This window comes from Photinus pyralis, unplaced genomic scaffold (genome assembly GCF_008802855.1).
Source record: "Photinus pyralis isolate 1611_PpyrPB1 unplaced genomic scaffold, Ppyr1.3 Ppyr1.4_LG1, whole genome shotgun sequence".
NCBI classification, from domain to species: Eukaryota; Metazoa; Arthropoda; class Insecta; order Coleoptera; family Lampyridae; genus Photinus; species Photinus pyralis.
The window spans coordinates 61,820,082-61,844,810 of NW_022170249.1; the positions used below are offsets into that span (position 1 = coordinate 61,820,082).

Below are 24,729 nucleotides of genomic sequence, written 5' to 3' on the forward strand. Positions count from 1 at the left end.
TATTTTCTTAAGCATGGAATCCAGCTGGTTAAAAGTATGCAAGAAAATGTTTGGGTAAAAGACGACATAGAAGAAGTGAAGCCTGGAATAAGAAGTTTGAAAAAGAAATAAAAGCACTCGAAGAATTTTTCAATGTCCTTCCTAAAATGGAAAGTCATTATTGTCGAACCTCTACCAATAGGTTATACAGGGTGGGGCACGGGAAACTCCCACATTTCAAAAGGTTGTTAAAAAAAAACTAATCGAGATAATGAAACAAGAATTTATTTATCAAAAAGATTACCTCATGTAGTTTTTTCAAAGTACGTTTTAAAAATAATATCGTCTAAATGATGGCCTTGCCGGGCAATACAGATATTGAGCCTTTCGTGGAAGTTTCGCATGACTTTCTCAAGTGTGGTGGAGGTTATCTGGGCGATTTCTCCCTCGATTGCGGTTTTGAGGTCTTCCAGGGTCCTTGGACGATGTTTGAAAACCTCGGCCTTGAGGTAACCCCATAGATAAAAATCACAAGGGCTTAAATCGGGGGGAGCGCGGGGGCCACTGAATGGGCTCATGCAAGGAGACCACCTGCCCGGGGAACATCTCCTGGAGAATAGCGCGTGAACGACGGGCTGTGTGTGCTGTAGCACCATCTTGTTGGAACCAGAAGCTCTCACGTTCATGTTCCTCACCGAATTCTTCGATTTTTGGCCTCAAAAAATTCTCAAGCATGTCACAGTACCGATCAGAGTTCACAGTAATCGTGACACCACCCTCCTCAAAAAAATAAGGCCCAATGATGCCTACAGACGACAGTGCACACCAAACTGTGACCTTGGGGCTGTGAAGGGGTCTTTGGTGAAGCTCTCGAGGGTTCTCAGCTGCCCAATAACGGCAGTTTTGCTTATTCACACACCCTGACAGATGAAAATGAGCTTCATCGCTAGTCCACAAAACCGCAGTGGGAGGCACTTGTTGAAGGATCGCCTCACAACATTCCACACGTCGCCCCCAGTCTGTTGGGGACAATTCCTGGGCAACCATGATCTTGTAGGGGTGCAAATTGAGGTCAGTATGCAAAATCCGCCTCACTGTTCTCGCCGAAATCTGAAGAGCAGAAGCATGTTTTCTCGCAGAACGCGTAGGACTCTGTTCGATCGACGCCCTCACTCGAGCAATGTTTTCAGGGGTTCTAACGGTGACAGCTGGGCCTTTCTTCTTTGAATTTAGCGCAGATCCTGTTGCTCTAAACTTTTGCACCCAAGACAAAATTGTTTTCCGGTCGGGAACACTAGCAGACGACGACAAACTGTACCTTGTACGGAATGCCCTCAAAGTAGCAGTTACAGATTCACCATTTTTGAAAAAAGTCTCGATAATGAACGCACGCTGCTCACCTGACCACGGCATGGTAACGACTGAAAACTACATCACTCACCGCTCCGAACGAGACCTACCCCACTCCTCTACAACCGCCCATATCCCAACAGCAGTTTTTTTTAATGTGGGAAGTTCCCGTGCCCCACCCTGTACTTAGAACCAATTTGGAGATCAAAAAGTCATCGGTACCAGTTTTTAAAAAATCATCATTGTTTGGAAAAAGGCGTTGAACCTGTGTCTGATGCAAAGTTTTATGCAACCATGCAGGAACATCAAATGCTCAAAGAAGAAGCCCGGTCCGAAAAAGAAAAGGATAAGGTAGCAGCAGATTCTATAACCTTCACTATGGATCTTCAATCAGTTTTGTTAAGTCCAAAGACAAACGTTTCCGCCATGTACTATAAGACAAAACTTATTGTACACAATTTTACTATGTACGATCTTCCAACCAAGAAAGCTTATTGTTTACTTTGAAATGAACGTGAAGGGCAAACAATTGCGCAGGAATTTACATCGCTTCTAATTTATTTTCTAGAAGAGAAGGCGATTCCAAATGCTAAGCAATCTGGACAAAAGATAATTCTTTATAGCGACGGATGTACCGGGCAAAATAGAAATAGTATTCTTTCTAATGCACTTTTTCACTTTGCTAGCATCAACGAAGTTACCATAATCCAAAAGTATCTCCAGAAGGGACATACCCAAATGGAGGTAGATTCGATGCACTCCTGTATTGAACGCGTTTTACGAAGAACAAAGATATGTTTGCCAGCGGATTATATTGAAGTATGCAGGAATGCTAGACGGCTACCATTTCCTTATGAGGTAGAATATTTTACCCATGCATTTTTTAGAAACTTTTCTTCTCTCCAATATTTTAATTCTATTCGCCCAGGAAGAGCAGTAGGAGATCCCACTGTAATGGATTTAAAAGCCCTTAAATATGAGAATGCTACTTTAACTTGTAAACTTCGTCATTCGTCTAATAGTTGGAATGAACTACCACGTAGAATAAACAATACAATTAAACATGACCTAAAATCTTACAAAAACTTGCCCGCAATGTATACGTCCAGAAGGAAAATTAAAAAAGAGAAGTACGATCACATACAACTTTTAATGAAAAGCTTGGAAATAGAATATCAAGACTTTTATATTAATTTACCTCATGAATAAAATAATGTTGTTAATATCCCATTAAAAATGATCTCAAAATAAAGTATTCTGTTTATTAATTGTAGTACAATTTTATTTAATATAAATGCCTATCTCTATCTAATTCATACATTTTTTTTTAGTAAAATTGCCCTTATCTCCCCTTAAATTATCAAAAGCAATAATAAACTAAAAGCTTCTTCAAATTTTAACGTATTTTAATTTTACAAACATGAAAAATAAAATTTGAAACGTTTCTGGGAAGTTTTACAATTAATAAAGCCATTTTTTCCTTCCCTTGTAAAATTTCCCAAAATGGAGTTAGGCAGGTTTCTTATTAAGGCGACGATATGTCATATCTTACACTGAATACAATGAATTTTAACGATTTATTTTTTCCATTACAAAGCATTATTATTGCTTACGGTATATTTACTTGTTGAAAGATCCTTGTAACTTTTGAATCCACGGCTCCCTCTATTGTTGGAATTTAACAACGCAATTTTACCGTGCAGTGCGTGTCGAGTCCTTTCTGTCAAGAACTGTATCCAGTTACCCTTCGTTTTACTCAAATAGTTGAAAGCGTTAGCATTGAATAAGTAATCTTATTCAATGGCGTTAGTTAGAACGCATGGAACTTTAATTGCCACCAATATAGTAGCGGCCAAAAGTTTATCAGTTATCACAATATAGTTTATCTGTAGTACCTTTTCATCGTATTACCAAAGCATTCTCAAATATTATATATGGTATGTTTGTTACAAACGACACACAATATCTTTGAAGTACGCACTTTTTTAATTGTCATATTTTAAAAAAACACAAAATGATACAACTGCCGATATTAATCTTAACATGACGGAGCTGTAAACTTAATATTTAGCAGTGTAGCTTTTACAACCAATCACAGCTTGACATCTTCGAGGCATACTTTCCACCCATTTTAAAGTTATGTTCTGGGAAATTTTCTGCCATTCTTCTTGTATTTGTTGAAACCGTTCAGTTGCATTTTTTGCCAAACGCTGTTTTAGTCGCCGTTTTAAATCCCCATAGATCTATTGGGTTTAACTCAGGAGACTGGCTTGGTCATTTCATTACACGTATTGTACGTCGATCAAACCAATTTCGTGCAGCATCAGAAGTGTGCTTTGGGTCGTTATCCTGTTGGAAGACGAAAATTCGACGCGATTCTCGGTTTATACTGGAAATGAGAGGTTTTTTTAGCGGGACGTTGTCCATGCAAGAAAGTCATTTGTAACCGGCGCCGTACGGTACGTACAGATGATATCGAACCATACTCAACAAACGAGAAATGGCAACGGCAGTGAGCCGAGGCGCTTGTCGTGACATTCTCGACCGATTCACCTATATAACTCCTATAGTCAGGATTTTATTGCGTTTTTTCTTTCTTCTCGTAAGTACCGCCATTTGGATTTCCCGTAATTGATCTTTATGTTCAGCTGCTATTTGTATACCTACTAAAATTTTTCCGTCGAAAATAAAATTGCTGCTTTATCTACAATTAGTCCTCTTATTTAAGAGGTATGTACATTTTATGAAATCAACGAAGAAGGCTACCTTTGATTTTTTTTAGAGTTCAAGTTCCGGCTCGACTTTTTAGTTTTAATTGCAAGTACCTTTTAAATTCCGGATACGTTACATTACATAAGAAACTGGTACAAGTTTGTAACCTTGGGTTAAGCTCACCTATACCTACGAGTGCCGACGGCCTTGACATAATCTTCCATCTGCTGATAACGAACGGCCATTTGCTGTGAAATGGGTCAACGAATTATGACCGAGATTTGATATCAGGGATCGATCCTCAACAAAGAGACAACTTCAATAACTCTTTAGCGTATCAATTCATAGCTATTTTGCCCCTTCTGGGTTATATGCTATTACATTTAAGTAATTTGTTAACCTACTTAGTATTTTTTCCATCTCGGTTAACTTATGGCCGAGTTTGAATACAGGGTTCGGACCCACATGAAATATCGTTTCCGGTTCTGTTTATATTTAAGCGAAAATATTGATAACGATTCCGGTCCGGTTTCGGTTCTAAAAAGAAATAACGGTTCGGTTCTGCGCATTTTTTTTCGGTCTATAACGATTATTTTTGGTTCTAGTTTTTCAGAAAGTACTGCATTAAAAAAATTCATTATAACAACGTGATTTGTTACTTAATAGGTGTGAAGAAAAAGTCATGAATACCAAAATGTGACGTATCGCCAGTGTAGCTAATTTATAACGACAAGGGGAATAAAGGAGGAAGAGGGAAATATGTATTTACACTTAATTTATTACTAAAAATTCCGTAGTTCTAATTTAATAAGTGTATACCTGAAACCATTAAAACAATTTTTTGGACAGTAAAAGTTGATTTAAAAATAGTGGCTGATTAGAAAAAAAATGAACATGTGCGGTATTAGGGGTTTATTCAAATCGAGATGCTTGTGGCGGGCTCTGTGACGTAATAAGACTAACCAATCAGCTGCCAAGGTTAATAGAGAAAGTAGGTTGCCTCGTAACTTTCAGCCAATAAACGTTCAGTATTAATTTATGCGAATGACGTCACCCAGAATCCCTTTTGCCCACATCATAAAAATTAATTATTAACGCAACAACAGAGCAAGTTCAAAAAATGCAAAATGGATCGAAATGGTACTTTACATGGATGTGCATTGCATAGAAAGAAACATACTAATTTACCATGTAACCATACCGCCACTAATCGAAAGGTAGCACTTGCAGGCCGAGATTAACCAGGTCTCGTACGAGCGGGTGAATAAAATAACACGTTCGTGCCATTTAAAATGTATATTAATATCCCATAATTGTTCATATAATTTGAATTTTGAATTAGTTGATCACGCGATCTACGAGGAATTGAATTACATTTATAAGGAGGTGAGAATTCGGACACAGAAAATCACATAGATGTCTTACTAGTCAGTGAAACACATTTCACAGATCGAACATATTTTAAAATACCAGATTATGTAACATATAATACCAACCATCCAGATGGTACCGCGCATGGTGGCACAGCAATTCTTATTAAAAATACAATCCAGCATTACGAACTACCGAAATACCAAAAAAATCTCCTTCAATCCACCGCAATAAAGGTATCAACTCTCCCATATGAACTGACAATTGCAGCTATCTATTGCCCACCTCGACATAAAATAAAAAAGAATGACTTTGAAGAATACTTCCAAACACTAGGAAATAAATTTCTAGCTGGCGGGGATTACAACAGCAAACACACCAGGTGGGGCTCTCGCCTTACAACAACTAAGGGTAAAGAGCTGTTAAAAACACTAGAAGACCATAGATATTCATTCCTATCAACGGGCACACCAACCTACTGGCCGACCGACCCACAGAAGATTCCTGACTTGCTGGATTTTTATGTAACAAATGGAATCAACTCGACATACACCAACATTATACCCAGCTATGATCTGTCATCCGACCACACTCCAATTATAGCAACAATTGGAACATCTGTAATTTACAAGAAACCCTCACCTAGGCTCCACAATATACTAACGAACTGGGATGCTTTTCGCAGTATATTAAATGATAGAATAGATCTAAAAATCCGACTCAAGGAAACAGAAGAAGTAGAGACAACTACAGAAGCATTTATAAACCATGTGCAACAAGCTGCTCAACAGTCTTCACCAGTACTCCACCCAAGAAAAACAACCCGGGATATACCTTTAGAAATTAAAAAAGCCGTAGCCGAAAAAAGACGTGCCAGATCAAAATGGCAGCGCACTCACACACCAGCCGATAGACAGGTCTATAACCAAATGAGCCAAAGACTAAAAAACAAACTTAAAGAGGTAAGAAACCAAGAGTTTGAGCAATATATATCTAAACTAAGCAGAACTGACAATTCTATTTGGAAGCCAATTAAGAATTCAAGAAAACCTAAAACTCCTGCTCCTCCAATAAGAACAAGTACAAATGACCCATGGGCAAAAAGTGACACTGAGAAAGCAAATCTATTTGCAGATCATCTGGTTTCCGTATTTCAACCGATAGACAACGACGTAGACCAAGAAATAGAACAAAGTATCTCTACTCCACCTGTAATGCATACGCCTATCAAACCACTGACACCAAAAGAAATAGCGAAAGAAATTAAACTTCTAAATCCAAAAAAGTCACCTGGATCTGATCTTGTAACTGCAAAAATGTTGAAGGAATTACCTAGAAAGGGAATAGTAATGCTCACTTACATTTTCAATGCTATTATACGACTTGGATACTGGCCAAAGTGTTTAAAAACGGCGCAAATTATAATGATAAATAAACCGGGAAAAGAACCAACAGAAGTCTCTTCTTATAGGCCTATAAGTCTCCTCTCTATAGTCTCAAAACTACTCGAAAAATTGGTGCTTCATAGGTTAAATGAAGACCTGCCTCCGGAAAACTGGATACCAGAACATCAGTTTGGGTTTCGCCAAAAACACTCGACAGTGCAACAGGTTCATCGTATTACACACACCATAAATGAAGCATTTGAAAAAAAAACAATATTGTAGTGGTATATTTCTTGACATTAGCCAGGCCTTTGACAAAGTCTGGCACCCTGGTCTAATTTATAAAATCAAGTGTATTTTACCAACAGCTTACTTCACCATCCTAAAATCATACTTGAGTGAAAGAAAATTCCAAACAAAGGTAAATGAAGAGAAATCCGACTATTTTCCAATAAATTCAGGAGTACCACAAGGCAGCGTCCTTGGACCCTTGTTGTATGTCTTGTACACGTCAGATATACCGATGGCACAAAATCTGATAATAGGAACATTTGCTGATGACACGGCTATTCTTTCCTGCCATGATAATCCTCAAATAGCCTCAAACAAGATACAAAACTACCTAACAAGCCTCCAACAATGGCTGGAAAAATGGAAAATAAAAGTGAACGAAAGCAAATCTGCGCATATTACATTCACCCTCCGCAAAGAAACATGTCCAGCAGTTACAATAAATAATGTACAAATACCACAAACACAAACGGTAAGATACCTAGGACTACATCTAGATTCCAAACTGACTTGGAAACAACACATCACAAAAAAGAAAAAGCAAGTAGAAATCAAAACAAGAGAACTTCAGTGGCTGATAGGCAGAAAATCACGGGTATCTTTGGAAAATAAAATCTTGATATATAAAGCAGTCATCAAACCAACTTGGGAATATGGAATCGAACTATGGGGATGTGCCTCCAAATCAAATATCCAAATCATACAAAGGTGCCAATCCAAGATACTCCGCCAAATTGCAGATGCTCCATGGTATGTAACAAACCATACAATACATACAGACCTACAAGTTCCAATAGTACAGGAAGTTATAGGTAAAAAAGCCAACACGCACCATATTGTTATAAACAACCATCCAAATCTAATAATAGAGCAGCTTACAGAACCCGTAATCGACAAAAGACTTAAAAAACGGTGGCCAAGTGAACTAATTTAAAGATAATATGTACTAAATTAATTTTATACAGGTGGTATCAATGGATATCTCCCTGATCACGTCCTTCTATTACTAGACATCTAGTAGCCGTCAGCATTTTAGCTCATAGAATTATGTATAATTCTGATTGCTGAAATAAATTGTTAAATAAAAAAAAAAAAAAAAAAAAAACTTGCTTAGATATAATTCGGAAAAACCACGCCAAGATCAATCATTGACTAAACTTTCTAATAAATTGAATTGTATCTAACTCGCCTCTCAGGTTCTTTCAATAGATGTAAACACAGATACAGCGCCAACGTAATAAACAAAAAGGAAAAGAACGTAATGTTATGCACGGAATAAATCCTTTCACCATATTATACTAAATTTTCACTCGCCACAAACATTAGTTTGGATAAGCAGGGTTTCTGTGTTTCTAACGTAAAAGTTTCTAAAAGCTCATTCAACCTTTTAGAGGGTTTTCCATGTTATTACGATTTGCGCAAGAGTTTTACAATTACTGCCTAATATATTGAATTACCTTACCTATATATAGGACGCTGGTCATTGCCTCTATACCACAAGACCATATAAACTCTATCATCTCGAATTTGTGGCTCGATGTCACAAGGAAGCGTTGCACTTCGACCCAAAACTGCATCGACGGCCGAAGTACCTGCAAAACATGAAAATTGCGTTAGAATCTTGCGGTTAATAAGGGCGCGAAGAGTAAACGTTTATGAATCGGCAAATTGATGCCGCCATTAGCGCTTAGGTTCGCTCACGCCTGCCATTACAGCCACAAACTGTATGGAAATTTGCTTTACTAATAGCTTAGGTGTATACAAATGAGTAGTGGTATAAATTTAAGTTTATCCCAGCTTTTGTTGTTAATTGTAAAGTTTCATAAAGGAACATAATAACTAGCCACGTTGGCTTTATACACCGGAATCTCGTTTAGTTTCCACAAAAACGAATAAATTACTTGAAGCGTCTTACTTTGTTTAGGAGAATTATGTCTGCCAGATATGCGCGTGTCTTAATATAAAACCTCTTCTGAAACAGGCAAAGCGAATTGGGATTACACAAAAGAATAAAATTTAAACACGCGAATGCGTTGGGGAAAACGTATAGATAAACGAAGAGGTTCCTAAATCGTTATGCGTCCCCGTTTTCTATGGTACGCTTTCAGCGCGCAGTTATGTGAATTTTTCACCGACGATAAATAAAATTTTACAAAATAACGGCAACGAAGGTAGAAATGTTACAATAGTTTCGCAAATAGACCGCTTCAGTTAGCAGCGAATGGAAATATATCAGCAAAGGGAGGTATGGCCCATTGTACACCGACCTCTTCACAGTAATTGAACGAAACGTTGTCTTCTTTGTATTCCCGGATTGCCCAAGCGTTGAATTCAACCTATGCAATAAAGATTGAATAGACACTCCTAAGTGTTCCATTTAATGCATAATAGAACTGCCAAAAGGGATGCTCACTTTTATTGAAAATTAATACGGTCTCCAATTTCACTGCAAAAACTATATCCGATAAATTCTGGAAATAATTGCGCTTTGCCTAACTTCCACTCTAATTTATACTACAAACGACGCCTAACAGATAAAATTCACCCCTATCTGCTTTATCAAATGGGTGCTTAATTAAATGAACTCTAACAGATGTGCGCTAATTACATAAAACGTGGTACAAACGAGAAGAATTTGACACTTGGCAATTTTTTACCGGTATCTTCCCAATTTTTATTTCGAGGCAATATAAAGATAACGTTACCCCTAAAACACAATGCCAATAAAGTGGCTCCAGTTAATTTATTAAGTGCTTTACTATGGAAAATAAATGAACGTGTTGTCTATCTAATGAATTAAATTATAGTATGTGCTTTACAGATTCTCGTTACGTTCTTATGCTTGTTTCGGTTTAACTTTAACTAACAAAGTTACTGTTAACTCAATCAAACTACGAAACAACAAGTATATTTCATAGTATTTAACTTATATTACAACTTATTAATCAAAAGTATTAAACGCGTCTGGTATTCCCTGCCGTTGAAAATTAGTTTGTGCGAGTACAGGGGCCGTACTCTGCCTTCGATAGATGCTCTTATGGGAGAAAAGAGTTTTTCTCCTTGTTGACATCTGCCATCCATAAGCAAAAGTTTCAAGTAATTAAACGGTTTAGTTTTATCAGTCGTCGAAACTTCAGTCCTCTTTAAGCAAGGGAAAGGTTGAATTACAAAATCAGGCCTCACAGAATAGAAGGTATTTCAGCGAAGCTTGTGGATGTCTGCCAAGCTAAGCGATCAGAAGGAATGTAGCGAAATTGGTGACACACTGCTAGTGCAATATAGTAATTTTGTCTCTCCCCATATCACTTCAATTCAAAACTGTTTTAATTACTGAATTTTAAAATAGAAGGTGTTAATTATATTAATATTTTTAAGAAATGCAGGTACAAACAACTTCACCTACACCTAATAATAATTACTTTGCTCCCTATAAATACAAATCTATCGTGCCACAGGATTTGACAACATTCGGTTCGGAAATTAGAAAAAGTCTTCAATTAAGGTTCCGACATTAGGAGATTTTTGAGATTCTTCTTGAAAGCATTGATATGATGGATCTCAAATATGACGAGTAGGTGATTGTACACTTTAAAGCTCATTCCCACTATCCATTGCATTTCCATACCATATCCGTTCCATGAGCATTAGGTACATACAATTCGGTTTCTCACTGTACGTTCCGTTTCCATAATAGTCCAGTCATTTTAGAAGTTTTGAACCCCAATCTACGGAAAAATTCCTAGTGAGCTGAATTTTTGTATACACCTTTATTGCGGCATTTTAATGAATAAGTATGTGAAAAATCGACATTGATATCGTGCCGGCTAAAGAAGTTATAAAGGTCAAAAGGTCGCGAATATCTCGCGACCTATTGCTCGGAGGACAATGGAGGTTATCACAAAAATTGTTCATCATGAAATTATCTACAAAAAATGACTTGCATTTTTCTGTAGGATCAACAGTTTCTTGAAGTAGAGCGCTGAGAAGGCTACTAGAATGCATTCATATAATACGATAGGCTCGACGATAGGTATTGTATATCGTACATCAAGGCGTAAACTTGATTGCTTTTTATTCATGTTTTTAAGTATATTAAAATTAAAGTCACGAAGATGTTTGAAAAAAGACCCGATTGAAATAATTCTGCAGAAAAAAATTCAACAAGAAAACTGGGAGTTAAAAAATAACATACTGCAGCCTGTAACAACTTCATTACCACCAGCACCTGATGATCTACTAAAGCAATCTTTTATAATTGTACAAAAGGTTATGGCCCAAGCAACACAGTTCCGTATATAACGCGTTTATAGTCGACTAAAACTCTACGTTTAAAAAACATAATAATATACTAGTATATAGTACGCATGACTGTCCGGCGGATATTACTATATTCATGTATCATATTATGCGTTTATTATTCCCATTTATATACCATTGATATGCAGTTCTAGGTGTACTATCTGAAGCTTGGCTCCAGTGTATTCCTTCTACTAACATTTTGTTCAATTCTGAAGCCTGTAGGGTTGTCCCGCGACGATGGAAAACGACCAGATGGTGTCACTCTAGTACCATGGCGAAGAGGACAACGCTTAATTTGGAATGTCACCTGCGTGGACACTGTTGCGTCATCATACATACATCAACAGGGCTGGATTTACATATGGACTATAGCCCAGGGCAGCAAATTTTGGTAAAAAAGTAAAAAATAATTTATTCCAGTATTCAAGTTAAAAATATGTGAAAAAAATTACTTGTAATAAATTTGTAAACATAACAATTTGTAAATTGGAATTGTTTAAACAATCATTCACTTAATATATTCCATTTATTTCGTTGATTTGTTTGCATGAAGTAACCTATTTCTCGTGACCTTCGCCCAGGGAACTATATTAGTTAAGGAGTTTCTATTACAATTTATTTATGTAATTATTTATTTATCATCCCTCTCTTGTTCTGGGCCCTCAACAGGCTTGCGCCCAATTACAGAGTGACCCGCATAATGTGATGTGTATGACGTATTTGGTAGGAAAATACGCCTCTTTTATTTGTTAGGCTGACCTTTTGATTTGCGTTGTGTGTTTAATTTACATTACATTCGTTGATTCGTAATATTTAATAGTATTATTTCACTTTATAAAAATTACAACTCAATTAATTCTCATCCAGAATTTCATTTTCTCCCGTGTCCTTTTTATTATTTAAATTTCTAATGAAATATGTGCAAATTACAAAATAATAAATTTCAGATGACCTAAATCTAAGTATTATTAAAATCACAGTCAATGTAATTCCTAAATATATCTTCTTTAATTTGATTGTTCTTAATCGAACAGAAATTGTTCGACTTTCTTTTCATGATTTTTTGACATTTCATATTTTATGGTAAAAACAATAACTGCAACTATAAAAAACGTAACTTCAATGTGTTGACAATTCAACCTAACCTATTTTATTTGAGTTTTATTACCAGCTGAGCGTGGCCGCCTCGCTACTGCCGAGGTCGCGTCGACCCACCGCACCGTGTTACCAAGGTTACAACATACATGGTTTGGGGGGGGGGGGGCAAATTGTGTTAATTTAGTTATTAATGCGCCGTGTATGTACGACTAGGCATGTTCATTAGTATTTATATTGTTGCTAATAATTGGACCTGGACCTCCGATATCGAACTACCCAGAACAGCTCCCTGCGTTCCTGAAAGTAGGCAACCCAACATACACAGGTTGTCTTGACGAACAGGAGGTTGTGTAGAAGGGAGGTTTTAGAGGTCCTTAGGTTACAAAGCGGCTAAGGGGGGTAGCCTGTAACCGCGAGGACCATTCAAAACAACCTACTAAAAAAAGAGTGATAAAAACGTAATTACAATGAAAAAAAGAGGCATTCGAGGAAACTTCCTAAACCAATCTCGGAATCTAACCAGACACGCTCTGATCTCCCTGTAAATTACATGTCAATTTTTTTTCTTGTCTACATTTACACTTCTACAACTCTTGTAAGCAGTGGCGCAACCAGGAATTGAGATTGGGGAGGGCACAAAGAAAAAGAAAGATACTTATAGTAATTTCTTATTGCGAGAATCGTATTATAAAGACTTCTCATGTACCTAGATCTAATTTCTACAGTCTATTAAGCTAAATAACAAACTCAAGTCTCCTTGGGGATTCTTTCAAAATAGCTAGAATTTCCGCGAAGTTCACAGGAATCTCACGATGGATGTTGAGACTAGCTAGCCCATTCAGTCGAATTTCAGTCATCGTGTTACGAAGGTAAGTATTTAATCGACGTAGCGTTGAAAACGAGCGTTCAGCAGTACAGGTGGTCACTGGTAGAGTAGCAAAAATTTTCAACAATGTACATACATTCGGGTATACGCTCTCTTTACACTGATTCAGACAATCAACTGCAGTCCGTGGCAGATTTTCGGATCCTTTAAAACTCGAATGCCATAATTTGAGTTCGCTCGTAAGGACGTGGATGTTACTTGCTCCAACGTCACTTTCATATGTAGTAGCCAATTTTTTTATTCCTATTTCTAGCTCCTTTTCAATTTCACGTTTTGTTTTGGACTTCGCCACCTCTTGTTGATAATATTTGGGAAGAAGGCAAACGAAACTCTTCAATATTTCTTGATGTTTCATTAGACGCTGTTCGATACTACCCGATAGACTCTCTGCAAAGGGTATGAAAACAGTTCTTCGGAAATATTCTTCTACATCGCCCGCTGGTGTATTATCGCGATGAACTTGTTTTCCAACTCTTCTTGGAATTTTTATCTCAGTACCCAGAAAGGCTGCTTTCTCACTAGCGGCCTCAAATATTTCATGAAAATCTTCTTCTGCGTTTTGTCTCAATGATTGAATTTGCGCAAGAGCATTTTCGGCATGATCAATCACAGACACTAAATCAGAATCAATTGTTTGGAGTTGCTTACTCAAAATTAATGTATAGCTAAGCAATTTTTCAGAAGTTGATAAAGCGATCAGAAACTCAGGCTGTCTGATAGCGTTGAGAAGAATGTTAGCTTGCGACGATGAATCCCGGTCATCCCATTCACCGATTTCTTCTAACGCTGCTGCTGCTGGTATTAGTAAGTCTCCGGTTACCATCACAGAATCATGGCGTTCGACCCATCTTGTAACACACAGCTTCATCAATTTTTGTCGTGTGGACTCAGGAGCGTGAGCGTTAATCTGTTTTTTTAATACTGCTTCCCGTTTCGGAGTATTGAAAAAAACCGCCAACTTCTCGATTATGCCGAAACAATTTTTAATTTGTCTAATGCCCGATGAATTACTCAGTGCCAAATTGAGACTGTGGGAAGCACAATGTACGTACAGAGCTTTCGGGAATTTCGCAGCGATCCTAGCTTGAGTACCTTTGAAACTGCCACTCATTGATGCAGCTCCATCATAGCCTTGCCCTCTCAGATTCTCAATGTCTAGATTATTCTCTCGAAGCACAGTTTCAATTGTATTTGCTAAAGCTTCGCCGGTTGTAGAAGTAACAGGAACAAATTCTAAAAACTTCTCACATATTGTATACTTGCTTTCCGCATCTCGCTTCAGATAACGCAAGCAGAGAGAGAACTGCTCCATCGTCGAGACATCAGAAGTTTCGTCCGCTAAGATACTAAAAAACTTTGCATCTTTAACTTCAGCGATTATTTTCTCCTTAATCACACGATGTGAAGCCGCTAGTATTTCATTTTGGATCTTCCAACTAATATAGGTTGCATTTTTTCCGCAGTTTTGAAAATGTTCAATGATGTTTTTATCATTAGCTTGAACACGTAACCGTAGCAGTGCGCGCAAATTTCCTTCATTTTCAACAGGCGCGCAATTCAAATCAAACTCACCATGATCGCGGTGACCTCTTAGAGCTATACCTTGTCTTCCACAAAAAAGGACACTCTCCACGATTGGCTTGATTTTCTCAGCATTTCTCTTCGCTTGATTTTCGCTCGCCACGTCAATAACTTTATCAATTCCCTTCATGCTACTGCTACCACTCATAACTTTTTCAAAATTCAAAGCCGCTACCACGGAATGTTCATGATATGTTAAACCACAATGTTGCTGGAATTTTTCCAGAGCTTTCTTCCAATTGCAGAAACCTTTTTTCACAAAACTGCCAGCCGACTGCGATGAATTAATTCCAACACTCTCGGGAGCAAACAAGGCACAATATACACAATAAACGGTATCTTCTTTGCGCGAATAACTAAGCCAAGGGAATTTCTTCAACCAAGAATAACAAAATTTACGTCTGCGTTCACCACAAGTTCGATATGGAAATACAAAGTTGTCATCAGGAATCCATCTGTTTCGTAAAAAATTTATTTTCTCAGCATCAGTTAAACGTCTACTGATCAACGATGAGATGTCCATTGAATTTTTTTCTTGGAAGTTGTGATCTGCGTTCGGTGCATTATCGGTTTCTTCAATAACAACAGCATTTTCCGAAATCACGGCAGTTTCTTGCGAATGTTCATTCTCTGCGGTATTCCTTTTAATTGGTGCGAAAAAATTCAGAAGGGTGGTACTTTTTCTTTTCATTTTGTATGTAGCACTTCTTGAATCTTGAATTGAAACTGTTTTCACGTCTTTTTTACACGTCAAGTAGCCGGAAAGAGACAATCAGGCAACTATGAGAATGAGAAAAATCTCACTTCGGTGGAAATCTGACAAGTCATTCAGTACGAGTTTTACTACAGTTGCATTGTTTATTAAATGCCGCGCTGTCTTTTAAGACGTACCACGTACAAATGCAGATTTTGTCACGTACCTGCTGAACCTGCAAAAACAACCGTAGGCTGTATTGTCTATTCGGCGTAAAATTTGCTTTGCTTTGAAATTATTTCAACCTGCCTGTCATAAACATTTTTTCTCGGAAGGTCAAGAATCGTTTTAAATTAGTACCTACTAACCTACCTTACACCTATTTATAGGGAAAAAAATAAAACCCATTTGATTAAATATACGTCAAGGTCAATTAATTTTTATTCCATGATTTATTCCCATTCCTAATTAACAATTAAAAACAAAAAAAGCAAATATTAATTTATATATAGGCTTGTCATTTAACCGAATTTAACAATCGGCTGCATAATTAAATTTCATCGGAGGTTTTTAATTAACAAAGCCTCCTAATAAAAGAAAAAGATCGGAGTTGAACAAATTATCCTTCTTATTTTATTTTCCGTTGATGCTCTGGGGGGTGCACGAGCACCCTTGGCCCCCCCTTGGTTGCGCCACTGCTTGTAAGCACAAATAAATGAATTTGATTTAGTTGTAATACAATGTTTGATCTTTGAAAGTAATTAGTTGCCGTAAAAAAACGAGAAAACGATTCAATCATATCGCCGCTCTTTTTGTACTTATGAAACAAATTTAATAAAGATTGAATGTGAGTTTGTATCCAGGGGTGTACGGGCATACTGGGCATTGATCAACGTAATATTAATTTTGACAAAAATAACTGGAAGGTAAATATGAACCAAGTATTAATAGGTGCCAATATAGCGGCGAAGTTGTTAGGTGTAAGTAATAAGAGTTACGTTTACACATTTAGCTGTTAATATATGCAGCTTTCCCAAATTTATGCCGGCGGAATATTGCTCGAACGCTGAAATAAATTTAGCAATGATGGAAATAGTTTACCGGTGGCTCGCGTATTTCATATTAGCTATATTAGGCTTTCGTATCGACCGTCTTACGTAGTAAAAGAGCAATATTCGCACGGTTTTCAAGACCCCTGCCTAAAGTAAGGGAAATTTACAACGTGTTTAACATATTACGTTTTAAGTATGAGTGACATGCATCGTTATAATTAATTTTCAAAATACCCTACCTCTACTTGTTGACTAATTAGTGTTAAGAAGGGTTTTAAGGATCGATTACGGAAACTCCTTTTATGAGTATGGCGTAACGCCTACCTCATTCGTTGACATTAATTTGCAAACGTATTCAACCCTTTTCGTATACGGTATATTGCCAACAATATTCTAAGCAATTGCATTTTCCACTGTCGTATGCTTTAACTCGTATCCTCTGAATCCTAGTTTACGTTATATAAACGGAACTATAATTTTCCATGAGGATATCTTGTCCGTCAACCTCAGAACCGCAGGCATTGCTCGGTTGTTTGACCCTTCTACAGATTTCATGCATAATTACTTATAATTAACAGTCACCACTTTAATCAAAGACTAAATATCTGTTTTGCGCAATAATTCCAACAGTATACTCCTTTTCTTAGCGTAAAACAATTAAAAATAACGATTTTATGGTCGAAAACAGATTTTCTCACAAGAAGATTGTTGTTTATTTAACGTTCTAATATGAAAGTACTTTGAGAAAAACAAAATTTAATTTCAAATTTGAGATTGCCTTTTATACGGCAATTTTACGTCAGCTTATGAGGTGAAACCTACACTTCTGAAATAAGATTTTTAACTTGTTTTTGCACGTTAGTTTTCAGCCAACTTTTCTACTGAATTTCTCACCTTCGTAGAAAAGATGGACAGTAAATAAATTTGTTGAACACAGTACCACTTAAGATCAGCGACATATGCAGCTACGTATCGATAGTATGTCAGCATTTGATTTTTTGTTTTCCTCTAGGCTAGACCGCTCCATTCTAGTGTAAATAAAGAAACTAATTTCGAACGTTTACTTCCATTAATTGAGAGAAACAGACTCTGTTGGGAAATTTCCTAGATTTCCGTTCGTAAATTCCTTAGACAAGATAGTTTTTGGTGTATAACTACTACACATTAACTATACTTAAAAAAACATAGAACTAATCATACTCGTTAACACTATGTATATGTCTATGTCATGGTATTATTCAAGCAGAGTAATGTGACAAAGGAAACGAAAAATTCCACGTGAGACGGTTCCATCGCGTTGTGTTTATGTAGAACGAGATCAAATTCTTCCCATGGAGATATTTAATTTAAACTTCATCACAAGCACATACAGGGTGACAATTTGAAAACTTACCACCCCCCATATCTTAGTAAATAAACGAGATATTTAAAAAAATCAAAATCCGTTTCGCTAATTCGGAGTGGGAATCACAATGACATAGTTGGCGACGCACCCCCTCCAACCCCCTGCGCCCCAGCCACCCCAACTTTTAAATCTTAAATAGTGACCCCCCATGTGTGATACGTCGTTGGAAAGCTTTGAAAAAATGCTTTCCAACCATACCAAATAGGTTAGTAATTATCGTGCAAATCAAAAAATAAACTAATACGATACATTTTCTAAAGTTGGCTTTTATTTCAATAAATGTTCAAAATGGTTTCCGTTCTTGGACCTTGGTAAGACAGTATTACTATGCGTTCAAAAATGAGTTGCTGTCGAGTTGCCCTTTGAAATTTTTGTTAACATGGAAAATTATATTTAACTTGAACTTCCAAAGCCGACTCGACAGCAACTCATTTTTGATCGCCAGTTATAATCTATTCTCAAACTCTTGTCGAACCTTTCCAATGTTGGTTTTGCAATATTTCGACATTCTTGAATTATTCTCTGTCTTAGTTCGCCTATGTTCGCCGGTTGCGTTTGAAATACGACAGATTTCAAATGTATCATATTAGTTTATTTTTTGATTTGCACGATAATTACTAACCTAAATGTAATCCTATTTGGTACGGTTGGAAAGCATTTTTTCAGAGCTTTCCAACGACGTATCACACATGGGGGGGTCACTATTTAAGATTTATAAAGTTGGGGTGGCTGGGCCGCAGGGGGTTGGAGGAGGTGCGTCGCCAACTATGTCATTGTGATTCCCCCTCCGAATTACCGAAACGGATTTTGATTTTTTTAAATATCTCGTTTATTTACTAAGATATGGGGGGTGGTAAGTTTTCAAATTGTCATCCTGTATACAACAACAGTGTATAATTGAAGATCTTTGATGAGAGGTTATGATTCCTTTGTTATCCATAGAGGCACATATTCCTGTGTCAATCATACCTTAAACAATACAGTAATTGAATCTAGTGGAGACCTATCTCTGCAGACTAAAAATGAACAAAATCAAAATCGCAACGGTTAAGCGATTCTAAAACGTATCGCTTACGTCAAAGAATGTTAATTGAAGTGAATTTCGCTTGCACGGCATGGCATAAGGTAGGCGTAAACAACATTGCTGTAAACAAAAACTGGATTCAGGCGAGATTCACTTCAATTAACATTCTCTGACGTAAGCGATACGACCTAGAATCGCTTAACTGTTGTAGCGGTACCTTATTTTGTTCATTCTTATTCTGCACGTCAACAATAACGCGTTACAGTTTGTTTATGTTTAAATCGACGACGTGAGATAAAAAAAAGTTGACGCTGCATTTAGTTGGGTTAATTAGATATCGGAACAGTAATAACAAATGGACTATATGTACATGTTTGCTTGTAATAATTAGGTCGATCGAGCACTATGGTACGCACAGTCACCCAACAAATGTAACCGGAAGAATATCAGCTTACATATACACAAATTGGAGCCAAGCAATTCAAGCACCATCATTTTGGAGAAGCTGAAACTTTTTAGTACAGTTCTCGGGAAGTTAGAACCAAATGGGACAACGAAAGTGGCTGTTACCCTCATGAATTATTGATGGAACGAGCGACATTGTTGATTGGCGGTCACGATGTACACGGAGAGTGAAAGAAAATGATGCTTTACGGAAAAATAAGACCGGTCACATTTTGAGACGAGTGCTTTTGCCGGCCGGCAGAAGATGAACGTGGTGTATATAAAACTGACCGAATTAGGAGGATCATATGGTCTCGTTGATAACGCACATATCTACAAATCGAAAAGTAAGTCTGGAGAGGATATAAACTACGTTAAGAGAATTTGAAGAAAAAATGTGGCCACGCGATGGGTTGTTAGATGAATGTAGACAATTTATTTCAGGGTAAACACTGGTATATTATATATTAATATAACGATTTATGATTAATAAATTTGAATAGTTATTTATGTATTAAGGGCATAAAAGTGATGTTTATATTCTCGAGGGCGACGAGTTAAAAAGCTCGAGGGCTGATATAGTGTCCGTACTGGACCACTATATTTTTACTTGAGGTATATTTGGGCGCATTGTTTGTCTTAATTTTCGGTGTCCATATTCAATTCTTTTTCTTCGTAAACACCATCGAAGCACGCGTCTATTAAAAAGCATAAGGTAGAACGCATGGAATTCTAATTGCCATCTTCCGAATATATTGATCTCTTACCCACGCTTTCGTGGAGAGTAATGCCAAATACTACTTGGGATCTCCAAATTCTTGGCTGCCACATATTCTAGAACTTCTAAATAAAAAAGCTGGTACTCCAAAGAACAATATCATGCTAACTTATAATGAAAATAAAGCTGAATGACACTTTCTTCAGACTAGGTCAAATGTTTGGAACCTCAACAGCTAATGCACAACAAATTTTTACAAACACATTGAGCAAAATAGAGATTCAATAATAGATTGTTTAGAAATTGAAATTGAAAAACCTACGAACCCTGTATCTCAATCACTGACCTGGTCAGAATATAAAAAGTGTAATAGTTTAAAATATTTGGATTCATGTACACTAGATGGATTTATTAATTTTATTTCAAATGATTATGGAGGAAGGATAAGTGATTCTCAGTTAGTGGTAGCATTTGGGTATTTATCAGAAGTACCTGAAGGATGTAGTGTAATGGCAGATAGAGGTTTCAAAGACATAGCCAAATATTTGCATGAAAAAAATTGTCAGCTAGTAAGACCTCCTAGTGTATCATCAGCTACCAACTCGAGAAGAAGTTATGGAAAGCAAAGGAGTAGCTAGTTTAAGACTACATATTGAAAGAGTTATAAGAAGGATCAGAGAATTTAAATACTTGAAACCACATTCTGTTATTAACAACAATTTAATTGGTTCTACAGATGCTGTAATTAAAATTTCATGTGTATTAATCAACTTCCAAAACCCAATTATAAAACAAGAATGATATGTACATTTTTGAATAAAGGAACTGAAACATAAAAATATGTTACTACTGTTGTATGCTATTTATTCAAAAAGATAACAACTTTTTGAATACATACTCTTTCCAGATAATATTAGAAGAAGAAATCAATGCATTTAAAAATCCTTCATCCAAATCTACAGGTATATCTATTTCTTTTGTTGTATCAAAATCCGATGACGCTACACAAAATAAACCTTTCTTTTTATCAGTACATAACATTTGTAACATCATTTGTGCCCTAAATTTTTTTGCAATAACATTATCTTTTATATAATTTTACTTTGTTTTCTCGCTTACAGGACACAACTTCTATAACATAGTCTTTAGATAATCCATCAGGCGAAGCCCCAAATATGGGCAGTGTTGGAAGTATATAGAACCCACTTATTTATGGTAAGATTGAGCTTTTCTGCCACACATTTTATAACGTCAGCTTCCAAGTGTCTACCACTTTTCATAAATTTGTTATCAATATTACAACCTCCCAACATTGTCTCTACTAGACTCCCATCTGGTGATTTACAATGACTAAATTCATACAATTTAGAAGCTGTCACTCTTCCAAACCGAAGTTCATACCACAACTTAGATTCCTTTTGATCCCTAGTCATTTTTTCAGCCTTATAACATACTTCTGCATGATGGTTGAGCAGTTGGTCTTTTTGATAATGATGTTGTAATGTATTTTAATGATGTTCCTACACCAGCAAGTTTCGGTTTTTTCCAATATGTAACCATATCGGTGGGTCATCAAAAAAGAAAGTGCAAGTTTACACCCTCCTACAATAATAACTGACAATTTTCTAATTAAATAAATGTATGCAATTCAAAAAATGTGAAAATTATTATGCAAAGACTAACCCTCTCTTAACGAACGATTGTTTTAATAAGTTTTAACAACAAACCGGGCACGTGTCTGAAATTGCATGGAGATTCTCAAAAAATCGGTTAGCTGATCCAATTTTTTTAAAACATGCAAATTTGAGGAGTGTTGATACATGCGTCAACTGCCCATCAATAAAGTGTGACGCTTTCCACATGATATTTGGATGTCCAAATACATTACGTGTTTGGGACCTAGTATCAAAAATGGTGAAAAGGTTGCTAAAGATTAATACCGTTGAGGACACTTTTTTTTTATGCGGAATAAAAGGTCGCACGAGCGCTCATACGGTAGCAAATTACATAATAAATTTGTCGAAGTTTACTATATACCACCTGACCATTGATGCCATGAAAAATGAACACCCCCCCGCAAACTTCAAGACCTCTTTCATCAACAGACTCAGAAACAGAATCATACAGGATTACTTTTGGCATATAGGAAAAGGGACAATCGAAAGTTTTAAATACTGGTGGTGCGTGAACAACGTAATATGTACAGTCAATGAATTCGAAACCATTGTATGGACTAATGACATGATTTTATCAGCATAACAAATTGTTATTATGTAAATATAATGTTACACATTTGTTAACATATTGTATATAAATCCATATAGTTTTAATAAAGATAATAATAATAATAATAATAATAATAATATATAATAGCGGTACGTATCTGGATATTCACAAGTAGGACAACGTGACAGACAAGCATACAGAGGTAAACTATTACCACGCGTTCATTAGTACACAAAAACCCCCTCACATTACACACTAACAAACAACCGCATTGCATAGCCAACGTAGATATCATTAAAGAAATACTCCTTAGCATTAGACATCACAGGAACAAATCAGGCCACGAAATGAAGCACTACTCCAAACACAACAACACACTCGCCGTACAAGATATAACACTCCGTTCTAAAAAACTCTGAAATAACAGGACATTTCGACACGCAGAGCCATCGATTAAGTACATTAATTCACACAACCAACACTTCACATCCCTGCAAAAAGAATCGACACATGCATTGTTAGAATCTCAAACACTGATCCCCAACCATAAACAACATACCTATAAACAGTCACACTACAATAAATACGCGCGGCACACTGTCACAAACATTAAACTACCACTTTTTACCAAATTACATTAACATACACAAGCTTACATTCAAACACACTTTGTCGTGTATTGCGGTCGGTTGCAGTTCTAGATCAACGTCACAGAATACCAATAAACAAACAACAGCACACAAGCAAAATAAACGCTTCACGCCCCGCCTGGGAAAACCCTGATAACCTCGGCATTCGATGACATCAGACTGACTTAGGCGTTACACAATACCATACAAGGGAACCTCGGTTCTTGCAAATAAACACACAAGTACAGACACATAACTACAAACTAAACATCGACACCACACAGAACAAAGATACAAATTAATAACTATAAGACTACACTATCACAAAATACTTATTCCAATATAACCAAGCGCTAAAACGCTATAGGGAAACTGCGATAGAAAGCGCCATAAGCACACAATTTAAACATATACGAAAAACTATTTACAGATCACAATCACAAACAGGCTACTAATGAAAAACTAATTTCCACGCATTCCTTACATCCACTGCTCTAGCAATACTGTCTACTTATGACCAAAGACATAAACACAATCCACAGAGCCCCGTTGATTACCCACAGATAACCTACACGTACTGAATACATACCCTAGAATCAAACACAAACATCACACAACAGACATCATTCAAAACTATTAATCGACTGCTACAATAACTGGAAAAGCCAGGCATTGATTACACACAACTGTTTGGTGGAAATATTTTTACCTACACTCACCTACTGCCCAACAATTTACTGAACTTTTAATTCACCAGAGCACTCCGCATTCTTTACCACAAGGTATCACTACATGCCCAAAAGGACATACACACACAAGACCCATCTACAATATAGACCAATTACTGCTTCCTACCAATATATCATAAATCTTACATCAATGCATTACATAACAAAATATACCAACACTGTAACTTATACATGACATTCATACAATAAGCAAAAAGGGTGTAACCAAGTATTCCAGAGGACTGTTAAGACAACTTCATGTATAGAACCTGTTATAATTGAAACAATCCGATACTAAAAGAAACGAAACATATCACACTGCATACATTGATTAAAAAAAAACATTCGATCAGTACCACACCTTGTTACAACCAATACTCTCTCTAATCAAAGTCATCTAACAATATTTACACAATCCCAATTTAATTAATGTCATTTGGAAATCACTACGTTAACACTACACTAAACTACAACAACTTATTACCGACCCAAACAAATTAAAAGAGGAATTTTTCAAGGCATCTTTAGTCCCTCTGTCTTGGTCTTTGCTCTTAATCTGCGACTTCCATATTTTGATAACAATCTACTTCTTAGCGAACTTTGGTACGAAACCTGATACACAACCACGGAATCATCACAACATCATCACCTTTTAACATGGACGATAATCGTAGAAGTATATACTCTTCCACATCAAAAACTAATCACTTCAGCATTACCAGAAACATTCTCACTGTGACATACAAATGGACTGGAATCGGGAAGTAAAAACACAACCACTCACAGCTGAAAAAGGACAACTTTTAGATTATGAGCTAAAACAGGAATTTAAATTACCATTCCAATGGACCGAAAAG

At 36.6% G+C, this 24,729-nt stretch overlaps 2 protein-coding genes across 2 annotated transcripts; both read right to left on the minus strand.

Annotated features, from left to right (window-relative positions):
- Positions 1 to 312: 312 nt before the first annotated feature.
- Positions 313 to 1,497, minus strand: LOC116159054. Its single transcript, XM_031471948.1, has one exon. The coding sequence runs from the start codon at positions 1,390 to 1,392 to the stop codon at positions 508 to 510; it is 885 nt and encodes a 294-aa protein (XP_031327808.1). The 5' UTR covers positions 1,393 to 1,497; the 3' UTR covers positions 313 to 507.
- Positions 1,498 to 8,546: 7,049 nt separating this feature from the next.
- Positions 8,547 to 15,100, minus strand: LOC116165381 (zinc finger MYM-type protein 1-like). The gene is made up of 2 exons (XM_031479776.1): positions 13,570 to 15,100; positions 8,547 to 8,680 (listed from the first exon to the last, which is right to left on the minus strand). Exons 1-2 carry the CDS (start codon positions 15,098 to 15,100, stop codon positions 8,547 to 8,549), a joined length of 1,665 nt encoding a protein of 554 aa, XP_031335636.1.
- Between the last annotated feature and the right edge of the window lie 9,629 nt (positions 15,101 to 24,729).

Bases quoted from the DNA above. Each gene is read 5' to 3' on its own strand.
- LOC116159054 (XM_031471948.1), bottom strand. From the start codon at position 1,392: ATGCCGTGGTCAGGTGAGCAGCGTGCGTTCATTATCGAGACTTTTTTC.
- LOC116165381 (XM_031479776.1), bottom strand. From the start codon at position 15,100: ATGAGTGGTAGCAGTAGCATGAAGGGAATTGATAAAGTTATTGACGTG. The intron at 8,681-13,569 runs GTAACATCCACG...CATGTTTTGCAG, and splicing joins TGAAAGTGACGTTGGAGCAA to GTACTTCGGCCGTCGATGCA.